The 12,945-nt window shown below is 45.0% G+C and overlaps 1 protein-coding gene across 2 annotated transcripts in view; it reads right to left on the bottom strand.

Moving 5' to 3' along the window:
• Positions 1-487, bottom strand: part of PFKFB4 (6-phosphofructo-2-kinase/fructose-2,6-biphosphatase 4) — an 89,429-nt gene extending 88,942 nt beyond the window's left edge. For both annotated transcript variants that reach the window (XM_020796693.3, XM_078385451.1), the window contains exon 1: positions 270-487. In XM_020796693.3, coding sequence (XP_020652352.3) covers positions 270-351 — 82 coding nt within the window. In that variant the 5' untranslated portion in view covers positions 352-487. The remainder of the gene's footprint in view (positions 1-269) is intronic.
• Between the last annotated feature and the right edge of the window lie 12,458 nt (positions 488-12,945).

Here is a 12,945-nt window from a genome sequence, read left to right as displayed (position 1 = left end):
AAGGCGCTTTCTTTGGGGAGACCGAGCCAAGGACAAGCCCGCTCCTCGCGGGAGGACGAGGCGTAAATAGCCAAGGCGGCGCAAAGGAGCGACATTCCTCGCCGCAGCCGGGAGGAGGCGGCAGTCAGCGGCGCCTCGCTCGCCCTCCCTCCTCGGCAGTGGCTGTGTACGTGAACGCCGCCCGCCCCCCCCCCCGGGGCGCTGTACTTTTACACGCGCGCACGTCCACCGCAGGCACCCATGCCCATGTTCCCCACGCGGGCATTTACCTTTCCAGTCCCGGCCTTGCAAAGGACATTCGGGGCTACCGTCCTGCCCGCCGCCGCCACCGCAGCACCTGGAGACCGACATCCGTGCGGGGCTGAGCCGGGGGGGGGCACCCCACGCGCTGCGCTGGCTCCGGGGCTACCGCCGCCCAGCCTCAGCCGCTCCTCCGGGCTGAGGGCTCGGAAGAAAGGGGGGAGGCGCCCGCCAACAGCCCCCGCGCCCCAGGGGTGCCCGGAGGCACGGCCGACGCGGCTCGCGGTGCCCAGCAAAGCGGGGGCCCGGGCGCCTCATGAACGCGGCGCGGGCAGGCACGGGCGCAGGAGCATCCTGCCGAGGGCGCAAAGCCCCTGAAGAGGGGGGTCTCCCTCCCCCTCGGCGCGCAGGAGGGGGGGGTGCGCTCCGGCCGCCCCGGGCTCGGGCCGCTCCCGCCGCTTCTGCAAGCCGGTTGGCGAGTGTCGGCGAGCGGGGCGGAGAAAGAGGCGGGCGGAGCGGCCCGCAAGCATGAGAGTCTTCTTCCGTCCCGAAAGGTCCCAAAGCGCCTCGTGTATTACTCAAGAGGGGCGGGGGGGAGAGTAGGAGCGCGGGGTGGGGGGCGCTGCGGCTGGTGCTACATAATGTAAACTAGGTTTTTCATTCTCCCGTGTCTAAGAACGTGTTCACACGTGACGCCCTGCCCCGCCCCAAACGGTGGTGTTTGCTCTCGAGCCCTTCTGGCCTGGATGTCGTTCATGCAGGAGGACTGAAAGTCGCCGTTATCACCGCCCCAACCCAACCCACCCCACCCCGATGATTCTGTTTCCAGTGTAGGACTCCCGCTCGAGCCGTTGACTGGTGTGCTTCCAAAAGCTGTGCCAGCCTAGGACCCGCCGAGCTCAGCTGGACTCCCTTCAGCATCCCTCGGCTTCGGCGCGGGATAGACGCACGAGCGGAAGGGGCTCCCCTCGGAGCCCAGTAAATTCCACAAAGAAAACGAAAGGGCAGGGAAGAGCCTGATGTTGTGGGGCCTCTGAATGCTAGCATAGAGCTTCAGTGAGGAAGTCTACTGAGCAAGGGGGCGTTTATTAGCAGGAACCAGGACATCACCAGCCACCAGCTTTCTTTTGGAGTTTATTTGCACCCTCCTAGCTATAACTTCACTTTGTTATTCCCACTAGACTAGACCCCTTGAATCAGTGCCATTTAACCTCTGCCTTGATTTACTGTTCAGCACCTGTGCACTAGCAGTGGCATTTGGCTCAGAGATATTGTGATCTGTTAGAACAGACAGAAATTTATGGTTTATGGCCAAGGGTGTTGAGACTTTGCTGGGAGTTATGCCTGTTGCAATGCAAAGTAATTGAGGTGCCTTGATCTTGAATAGGAAAAAAAAATTATTAGCTGTTTAAAAAATAACTCCTGGAAGATATTAAAACTGATAAAACTGGTTTGTTGAACTAGATCATCAAAATTGCCTCCTTTTTTTTCCAGTTCTCCGTGAGCTGCAGTCATGATGGGCACCTACACTACAAAATTCACTGCAAAGCTGACTGCATGTCTGGTAAAAAGCCAAAGCTTTTCCAGATGTGCAGGAGGAGCACCTTTGTCCCTTTATAGCGTACAGAGCTGCACAGCTCAGTTTTCTGGAATCTCATTTATAAATGGATGCTGTTTTGCTTCCCAAAGGCCCTAGGTAGCCAGATGGGCAATGTGAAAGTCAAATAAATAAATAATAGTTCTTATCCACCACAGCCAGCATGAAAAATAGATGGTAGGATCTGGAGTCCAGTAATACCTGGACGGCCACACAGGTTTTTCCCCCCTCCCTGGTCAATATAGTGTATACTATTGATGTTTTCAAAAAGTGGATGTTTCATTGTCCACATGGAAGGAGTTTGTCAGTATAGACAACAGTAGCTGCCTGTGATCAAACACTGCAGTCCTGAAGCTAGTTACAGCCTGATCCTGTGAATGCACCAGATTACATGCAAGTTGCTCCATAGACTGCAGCCTTATTGAATAAATAAATACAGTGTAAGCTTTATAATGTAGCTCAGGAAACCTCTGGACCGCCATACTGATAGTATGGATATCTCTACTACTAGATATATCTATTGGTGACGTTTCTATACCACTCCTCATGGGACACAAATCCCAAAGCAGTTTGCAACATAATACGTAAAATAAATGTTGTTGCCCCCTGGTGGCAATAAAATACTGACTTAAGAGAGAAGGATGTTCAAGGTCATGGTGGTGATTCAGCCTCATGTGTTCTTGGCGATTACTGATTATTTAAACCCATTTTAGTCTGAGCTCCAATCAGACTAGATAGGCATGGATTTGGCCTTGGATGCCCTGATAGATAGTGTTTATGGGGGTAGGGAGAGAGATAGTATGACCCTTACTCCATCTCTCAGGAGCCATTCATACTGTTGATCATGGTTCCTGTTTCCATCAGCTCTGTCCATTTTGGCATTTCTGCTACTCTCCTCTGGGCAGATTCCAGCACTGTGCATCAGGTTCCTAGCAGTGCTGGCCTGCTTTTCATCAAGGAACCATCTTGTCTCCAGTGTTACTTAAATTCCTATGTGAAGCTGTTCATCACAGTACTTTGGGAAATAAGAATGATGGTTGAATGCTCATGAAGGATGTACTCCCATGCTGAGAATCCTCCATTCAGCGATAGGTTGCCAGTCAGGAGGAGAAGTCCAGATGCAAATGTTTGGTTGGCCTTTTACATACTACTGTTTGTTTTGTTGCCTTTTTAAAAAAGAGCAAACATTTGCAATTTGTTATTTTATGTACTTGTAATTTGTGATTTTACTTGTGTCTTTTTATATGGATTGTTACCTTATCTTAGGAAGAAGGCTTAGGTAGAAATCAAATAACTAATAATAATAATAATAATAATAATAATAATAATAATAATAATAATAATAATAATAATAATAATAATAATAATAATAATAATAATAATAATAATAATAATAATAGCTATGGCTCCTCCACAGCTACACTTGAGATATTTTTGATGGAATTTGGAGTTGGTAACATTTAGAAGCCTACCATTATGCTCCAGGTTCTCACTCTTCAGGATAGGCATCCTGACAAAGCGTAGTCGCAGGGAACCACCTGCAGCCACTCATAATTGCTGCTCTCTTTACACACTTTCTTTTCTTCATGCGAATCCCCTGAAACCACATCCCATGTGGGGGAGGGGAGAATATATGCAGAGGACCCTGACCAACTAGCGGCAAAAGAATTTTAGTGGGTGGGGAGAGTTTGGGGATTTTTTGTGTGTGTGCCTGTGAGTCTGGTTTCTGGGTGTCTGCGTGAATTTCGTTGTATGAGTATACTATGTATATACTTACAACGACAATAAATGTATTTGATTTGAATGCCAGGTCATGGTCTTCAAGGACAAGTGGCTACTAGTTATCTCTTTACAGGGATTGCATCATATCAGCAGGACCTCTGTGCTGCCGAGTCAAGGCCTAGACTGTCTTTACTGATGGAGGGACTTAGGAACAGATTTGAGGTAGTGCTGGTGCACCACTTTCACCACAACGCAGCACTCTCCTACCCAGGGCTGACCAAGTTCATCTCGGCAGCAGTGTTGGAAGTGGCCTAGATTATTAATAGCCGAGGACTATCAGTCCGAGTCTGAACTTTCAGGAGTGGCCCTGGAGTTCATGGAGTCCGTGACCTCCATTAGACTATCCCATCATGTTATTGGCCTCACACAGAGAGAGTGAGATACACACTGAACCCGTTGTTCTCATAAGCACAGATGGGTTGTGACCTGAAAGTGCCGAACATCCGTTCTCTCCTATTATCATGGTGGGATCACTTCATGATGAAATTTAATGTGTTGGTGGCAACTGTCCCCCACAAGGAGAAGGACCCATCTCCTTTCTAACCTGTGAAAATGAACCACCCTCAGAGATTTCTCCTGTTGTGTTTCAGGAGTCCTTTGGAGGGTTTCTGGCTGATCTGGTTGATGACACTGTCAAAACCGATGGTGACTGACCTTCGGTTGGTCCCCTTGTCATGGTCGACCACCACCCTCTCAACTATCTTGCTGAGAAAAGAAACATTGGCGACAGGCATATAATTGCCAGCTTCAGGCTCTCTTGGATGAAACCGATGCCCTGGATCTGTTTCAGTCGGGCTTCAGGCCGCGCCACGGCAAGGAAACAGCATTGGTCGCCCTGCTGGATGATCTACTTAGGGAGGCTGACAGCAGCAAAATGTCCTTGCTTGTCCTCCTTGACATCTCAGCTGCCTTTGATACTGTCGACCATGGTATTCTCCTGTGGAGGCTCTTCGAGTTGGGGATTGGTGGCCTTGCTCTTGCTTGGCTCTGGTACTTCTTGGAGGGCCATCCTCAGAGAGTACTGCTTGGGGAGAATGATCCCCCATGATCCCTCAGTTGTGGGGATCCTCAGGGTTCGATAATCTCCCCAATGCTCTTTAACATCTATTTGAGGCCGTGGGGGGGGGGGTCACCCGGGGATGTGGGGCTTTGTGTCACTAATATGCTGATGACACCCAGCTCTGCATCTCCTTTTTTCCATCTGCAGTGGATGCAGTTCCGTCCTTTGGGTGCTGCCTGGGGGCCATTCTGCAATGGATGCAGACAAATGGACTAAGGTTGAACCCGGACAAGATGGAGGTCCTGCGGGTGGGTGGTCCTGATGTCAGTGGTTTGGGGAACTCCCTCTCTTTTTTGGGGGGTTGACTCTCACCACAAAGAATTCAGTTAGCAGTCTGAGGGTCCATCTTGACCCTGCGCTTACCATGGAGACCCAGGTAGTGCCCATTTACATCTTTGGCAGATCACCCAGCTGCATCCCCATCTAAACACGGGGGTGCTCACCACTCTGGTCCATGTGCTCTTTGTCTCAAGAATAGACTGCTATAACACTCTCTACATGAGGCTTCCCTTGAGACTGATGGGGAAGCTTCAGATGGTCCAGAACACGGCAGCCAGGCTATTAACAGGGGTGAAAGGATTTCACCATATTTCCCACACGTTGGCCACCTTACACTGGCTACCTATCTGCTTCCACATTGATTTCAAGGCATTAGCCATTACATATGGCTAACACTTAACAGTTAGGACCTCGATACCTGGCAGAGTGCCTTCTTCCACCCAGTTCTACCTGTATCATCCTCTCCAGTCAGGCTGGGCAGCTGAGGGGCCTAACACCAAGAGAAGCGCAGTGGGAAAAAAACAGAAACTGGGCTTTCTCAGCAGTGGCTCTTTGGCTTTGGAACAACTTACCTGCTGAGATCCGACTCAGTAGGTAAGTTGAGGTCCTTCAAGACAACTTGAAGACATGGCTATACAGGCAGGCCCTCTCAACAGCCATTATCTAACCCACTGGTTCTTAACGGGTTACTCAGGAGTTTTGGACTGCAACTCCCAGAAGCCTTCACCACCAACTGCTGGCTGGGGTTTTTGGGAGTTGCAGTTCAAAAACATCCAAGTAACAAAGGTTAAGAACCACTGATCTAACCTATCTCCCCTTTTCTTCTTTTTCTTTTATCTCTTTCTTCCTCTTCTTTTTTCCCCTTTTTCATTTTCCTTTCCCATCTTGGATTAATCTGGATTTTATCTTAGTTTATGTTTTATATTACATGTAAACCGCCCAGAGTAGACCCATTCTAGATGGGTGGTATATAAATCTAATAAATAAATAAAAATAAAATCTAGATTAATAGGTGGCATACACTGGTGACCTGGGCAATTGACATGGTCGCTCTCAAACACTCTCTCCACTTCAGAGTTCAACCCTTCCCTTGGTTCATGGAGGATCTTCCAGCTATGAAGTTAGAAAGGAGACTGGGCCTGTAACATCAGAGGAAGTGTCCCGGGTGCTGGTTTGTTATAGACCTGCAACTTTCCTGCTTGACCCTTGCCTGTCTTGCTAATAAAAGCAGTCAATGGGGTTACTGTAGATTGATCTTTCCTCTAGTGTCATGTCCAGAGTGTGTAGCTTGTCAATCTATTGAGCCCTTAATTGTGGCGTGCCCTGGGGATCATCAATCTCCTCAATGATTTTTAACATGGTTTTAACAAGATCTTCCATGGTTTAGATCCCATTACTTGTCAGATCATCTTTCCCCGAGATTATTTAGCTGTACCACCAGATCCTCCTAAACCATGCTCCTCTGGGTGATTACACACCAAAGAAGGCCAGGAAAACATCCACTAGAAGCCAGGCTTTCTTAGTTGTGGCACCAGCCCTGTGGAATACAACTCTTCACCGAAGCTTTTGACAGCAATCCATTGTCTTGCATGCCCAATGATGGGTAAAGTTTGTGCTATCTTGGTTTTGTGATGTTGAGATGCTTTAACTGATATAATTTGTTTTTATTTTATGACTCTTATTATTTGATTTATTTATTTTTTCTGTTCTGTTCAATTTTGTCTGATTTGAGAACCACCCAGAATAGTGTCTCACAGTAATGGGATGATATTGAAATCTATGAAATAAATTAATAAACTGTGAAATGCTCATCTCTCTAGACACCTTAAAATTAAATTGGGGGGTGGAAGTATTTGGTTCCAAATAAGGCATGCTACAGATTTTACTAAGGACTTAATTAGTACCCATGGACCACTTCGATCAGTAACACAATTTGAATAAATATGCAACAATCATACAAATAAAAGATGAGGACAAATATTAAATATATACTTTTCAATTGTAGGTGCAACATTTGGGATCACAAACAGGACAATAATTGCTTGGGAATCAGAATTGCTAGAAATAATTTACTCCAAGGTGCAGTGGAGCAAAATAGGGTGATCTCATCCACTTAAATTACTTTCTATGAAATTCACAGAAATAACACTTGTACTTTGGTAGTTATCTACTCCCAGTAAAAATGTCAAAATACAACATTACCATATCACTATTGAAATGGAGAGGTTCAGGTGCAGGAGATCCCTTTGTCATATGTGGATAGAAAGCCGCAGATTTAAAAAAATACTAGGAAAAAATAGTTAATTTGATAATTATATGACAGGCCAAAAACAGACTTCATGTTATTCTCTTTATTAATTGGTACAAATAAAAATCTGTCACATAAACTTTGATCTCATTTATACTAACAGTAACTAGAATGTCTAGAGCACAAGACTGGAAAACACGGACAGAGATTTTAACATACAGGTCGACAAAAAGACTACGGGAAATGGTGACTTCAGAGACACTAACCTGGAAAAAAAAATGATAGCAAGAATGTCATATAAATATGACTTCTATGAGACATGGTACCCTGTTGCAGATTTTATCTTCTTCAGAACAAATACATGGATGACAAAAGCATACTGGTCTTTGACCGTAATAAATTTACTGTCCTACAAGTACTATGGATGGCAAAAGTAAATTTTGGAAGCCGTTTGCCAAAATCGTGTTGCTTAGCATAATTCATTGTATTAGAAGAGGCCCAATGAATCAGTTGGGATTTGGTGAGTCACCTCCTCCATAAGCTCCATTAATTCTAATGGGCCTACTTTAACTATAACTTACTTTAGCATAGTAAATCACTATGAATCCTTTGAATCAAAGGAAACTGCAGAGGGGTTGGCTCACTAACTCCCCATTCATTCAACAGGCCTGTTCTAATGTGGTTTACTGCAGTAAGCAACAGGATTATTTCCTATAATTATAGAACAACAAGACAAACAACTTAGAGGGGAGGCAAAGAAAAGCTGAAACGAAAAGCTGTTAATATTAAATGTCTTTATTTTAAAAAATTCTCCCTTTTTTCCTAACTTGATGGTATCTCTAATATTATACTATACAATGTGAAAAATAAACAAAAACAAAAAGGTAACTATTATATGCTTCCCTTTCAGACACAGTGTCAACCTAGACTTCAGATGTGAATTGAGCAAATGGAACTGAGCCTAAGCAAGGGAGAGGGGAAGAGACAGGCTTACGATAAAAATTAGAAATCAGAAAAGAAGGACATCTTTAGGGCAAAGTTTGGAATCAATTTGGGGAATTCAAAAAGTCTCCTCTCATTTCAACCAGACCTTGGTCCAAGATGGATGAATCCCATTCCTACTATGATATAGTGGGAACATGCTAAATATTACCTCCTGCTGCTGCTGCTGCTGCTGCTGCTGCTGCTGCTGCTGCTGTTGTTGTTGTTGTTGTTTAGTCATGTCCAACTCTTCGTGACCCCATGGACCAGAGCACGCCAGGCCCTCCTGTCTTCCACTGCCTCCCAGAGTTGGGTCAAATTCATGTTGGTACCTTCAGTGACACTGTCCAAACATCTCATCCTCTGTCATCCCCTTCTCTTGCCTTCACACTTTCCTAACATCAGGGTCTATTCCAGGGAGTTTTCTCTTCTCACAAGATGGCCAAAGTATTGGAGCCTCAGCTTCAGGATCTGTCCTTCCACGGAGCACTCAGGGTTGATTTCCTTTAGAATGGATAGGTTTGTTCTCCTTGAAATCCAGGGGGCTCTCAAGAGTCTCCTCCAGCACCACAATTCAAAAGCATCAATTCTTCAGCAGTCAGCCTTCTTTATGGTCCAGCTCTCACTTCCATACAACACTACAGGAAAAACCATAGTTTTGACTATTCGGACATTTGTTGGCAAGGTGATGTCTCTGCTTTTTATGATGCTGTCACGGTTTGTCATCGCTTTCCTCCCAAGAAGCATCTTTTAATTTTGTGGCTGCTGTCACCAACTGCAGTGATCATGGAGCCCAAGAAAGTAAAATCTGTCACTGCCTCCATATTTTCCCCTTCTATTTGCCAGGGGAATAATGGAATAATAACATGCTAGTTCAATGCTTAAGGATCAAATAATATGATTAGTTTATTTTTAAAAAAACTTTACAATTTACTATTAAAAATGATACCCCATGCTTTAATTATCAATGGTAGAAGCATGCAGATTGGTGTTTTGGCATTACTATGCTTAGAATTTTTTTAAAAAAATGCATCTGCACACTGGTACGTATACAGTATAGGGCACATCATGAGAAGACAGGATTATCTGGACAAGACAGAATGATGTTGGGAATGACTGAAGGCAGAAGGGAAAGAGGAAGACCAAATATGAGATGGACAGTATGCAAGAGCTAAGAAAGGCTATTGAGGACAGGGCAGTTTGGAGATTTCTCATTCATGGGGTTGTCAAGTCTGAGACAACTTGGCAGCAGATAACAACAGCAAATATGTCTCACTGCTACTTCCTTTACACATTCCCAAGCAACATTATTATCACTGAAAAAGAATGTGGGCATCCAGCAGAAAGTTCTTACTCAGAGCAAGCTGTGTCCAAGTACTGTATCATTTAACTATTCCTGATACAGTAATAACAAAGCACATGCACCCCATCCATTGTCATGAAAAACTGAAGAAATAATTATTAGTAGTAGTAGTAGGCATCCTTCAGTCTCAAGAGGCTATGGTAACGTGCTCTGAATAGAGGACTTGGAACAGCATCTAGTGTGGCTGAGGAGGCCCATTCGAGAGTGACAATCCCTTCCACACTGAAGACAAATACAGTCTGTTCCCTGTCCAGCTGCCTGATTTTGATGGTTTCCGGACTTCCTCTTTGCCTCAGCCTGCTGGACAAGTGTCTCTTCAAAATGGGAGAGGCCACGATGCACCACCTGCCTCCAGGCTGAACACTCAGATGTCAAGGTTTCCCATCTGTTGAAGTCCATTCCTAAGGCCTTCAGATCTTGCTTGTAGATATTCTTGTATCGCAGCTGTGGTCTCCCTCTGGGCCGAATTCCCTGCACTAATTCTCCATACAGAAGATCTTTTGGAATCTGACCATCAGCCATTCTCACAACATGCCCAAGCCAACGTAGATGTTGCTGTTTCAGTAATGTATACATGCTAAAAATTCCAGTTCGATGTAAGACTACTCGATTTGGAACTTTGTCCTGCCAGGTGATACCAAAAATGTGTCAGAGACAACACATGTGTTCAGCTTCCTCTCCTGCCAATGCACAAAGGGTCCAGCACTCACTGCAGTACAGGAGTGTACTCAGGACACAGGCTCTATAGACCTGAACCTTGGTATCTTCGTTCCTCTTTCTCAAAGCTCCTTTTCTAGTTGTCTGCCTGATTTGTATTCATAGCCAGACACAACAGTGTGGCATTAATATATGCCAATTGTATTGTAAGACCTTCAATGACAGAACTATTAACATTCAGGCCACTCGGAGCCAAAAGCAGGCTATAATTCAAATAAATGAATAATTACAGACAGGTGACAAATCCTCTTTGAACACCAGGACTTCTTTCGGAAGACTAGCACAGTAACTCACTTGTTGCCATACTCTGTAGGACCTCGAAATCCTATGAACCGCCCTTGCACCTGTGGTCTCTCCTCTCCCTTTCTACCACCGCTGCTCTTTGGCTACATCCTGTTGGCATGGGAAATGGAGGAATCCTGGGTTTTTTCTAAAGTAAGGAGATTACAACTCTGCTATAAATCCCAAAGTTGCTTGTGCCAGCACACACTTACTGTGAGGGGCAGTGATCTTAAAAGAGATAAGAAATATTATTTGGGGGGGGGATAAAACTCTTTGAATACCCCAGCCGGCCAGCCCTATCATTGAGTGAAGTATTCTAGGAGCGTTCTTTCAAAAACTAACTTTTCCCGTCTCTTGTTCAAAATATGGCTTGTTCTATTCCCAAACGGCTTCTGTGTCTAGGAAATTAGTCCTTATTTTGAGTGTAAATGGGTTCACTTTTCGGGGTTGGGAGTTCCTCATCCAGGTCAGGAAGAAGGAGAGGAGTCGTCTTCTTTACTTTAACAACTTCAGATTTATTAACATTTAACAGTTCAACATTATTCGATAACAGATCTAATAAACTCAATTCAGGCAATAAGCCAAAACTGTCCATTTCTGAACTCGTCTTTTTCCCCAGCCAAATTCATAGGGGTGCAGGACCAAACCTCTCTGCATCGGTCGGGCTCCGTAGAGGGGCACTCCAAACTGCACAGGTGGTCCCACAGCATGGGTGCCGTGCCCAGTCACCTTCAAGCGGCGGGTTGTTGTGTCGTGCGTCAGGTCGGACCACTCGCCGTCCACCACCCTGGTTTCTGGGAAACACCACCACTGACCACTCTAACGGCTCTATATGTAACTCTTCCTTCCCTTTAGGTATGGGATCTGGCAATAAACCTCCCATGCACAGGTGGGGGAAATCCCTTAGTAATTCTTGTGTCTTGACCCTCACATATTCACACAACTTTTCTAGTTCTCTCTTTCTCTTCCGTAGCTCGATTTCTACCTCAAAGTGGTGTTCGCTGCTATCATTTATCTCCTCCTCCCAAACGGACAGTTCTTGTTCTCCACCTATTGTATCCTTTCCCTCCTCTACCAAACTCACTTCAAACTTCCTGCCTTCCGGCACTCTCCCTCTCATTCCCGCTCTCTCTCCCTCTCCTAGCTCTTCCGACCTCGATACCCCACTCTCTTTTATGATAGCATTCTCCTCACCAGGTGATGGCACACTCTCTGTTAGTACTCCTTCACATTGACAGACTTGTGCCGAGTAAAATAAGTTTGTTTGAATATCTTCAACCAGCATCTAAAATGTAGCCTCCATTTTTAGCCTTGTGGAACTGATGACAGCCTGGGCCAATATTGCATACAGAGCCTTCTCCCACGCCTGGGCTCCAGAAAGTACTCCCTTTAAGAGGCACTACAAGCTCCCTTTCCCTCAGCAGAAAACCATGTTTGTACTAAAGGAAAGGTCAGTAGCAAGGTTATGCTCTTTTAGCAAGCCCTCACTGAATGCTTCTCTATGGTAGATCATAGGTTAAGAGTATACTCCAATGCACAGGCCTGAGAAGTTTTCTCAAGGTCACTGTTTTCCCTTCCATTTCAAACTTTTCAGCAAAAATGCTATGCAAGAGGTAGTCAGGTTTAAAGAAGCCCACACCTAGCAGTGTAAGGCCCAAAATAAAGGGTGGGTAACTGCAGATGGTCTAAGGAGACATTTCCCATTCAGAACCTTTGAGGGCTGCACTAGTCCCATCTACTAAAACCAGCAGTCTCTAGAAATGGATTTAGGTACCAAAACAAGTTTATTTTATTGATTGATTGATTTGATTTGATTTGATTTGATTTGATTTGTATCCCGCTCATCTGGTCTATACGACCACTCTGGAGATAATTGTGTCTGGAAACCTTGTTTGTAATCGTGGGGTAAACCTTTAATTCTCCAGATGCAGTCACTGTTCTTCTAGCTCTGGCACACTCTTGTGCTATTGGTGGCGGCACACCTCTGTATTACTCAGAGGGAGTGTAAGCTCGTCCTCTTTATGGTCCTGCCCCTCCTCCCACTGAATGGCCTGAGTGTATTCACTAGGCAACAATGACATTGCTTTTGTACATGCTTTACCACATTCATAGTCCTTATCTTTTTGATTTAATTCTATTTCTTAAAATAATGGAGATGTATAAGCAAGAAGCCCCAACAATTCTATAAAGAATTTAACCGAGTTAGTTTCAATTGGTACCTAAATCCATAAATAACATAAATTTATTCAATTTGTTCTGGCTTATTTCTTTGATTTTCAGAAACAGATTTGGTTAGTATATATATATATTCTTCTGTGCTAGAGACTAGAAGAGGAGCTTTTGCTCATGATGTCTAATACAGATCACTTGTGGTTTTAGAGCCTGTCAATTTTTAC

This window comes from Pogona vitticeps, chromosome 2 (genome assembly GCF_051106095.1).
Source record: "Pogona vitticeps strain Pit_001003342236 chromosome 2, PviZW2.1, whole genome shotgun sequence".
NCBI lineage: Eukaryota > Metazoa > Chordata > Lepidosauria > Squamata > Agamidae > Pogona > Pogona vitticeps.
The sequence above is the reverse complement of the archived record's forward strand: the minus strand, read 5'-3'. Positions and strand labels throughout refer to the sequence as shown.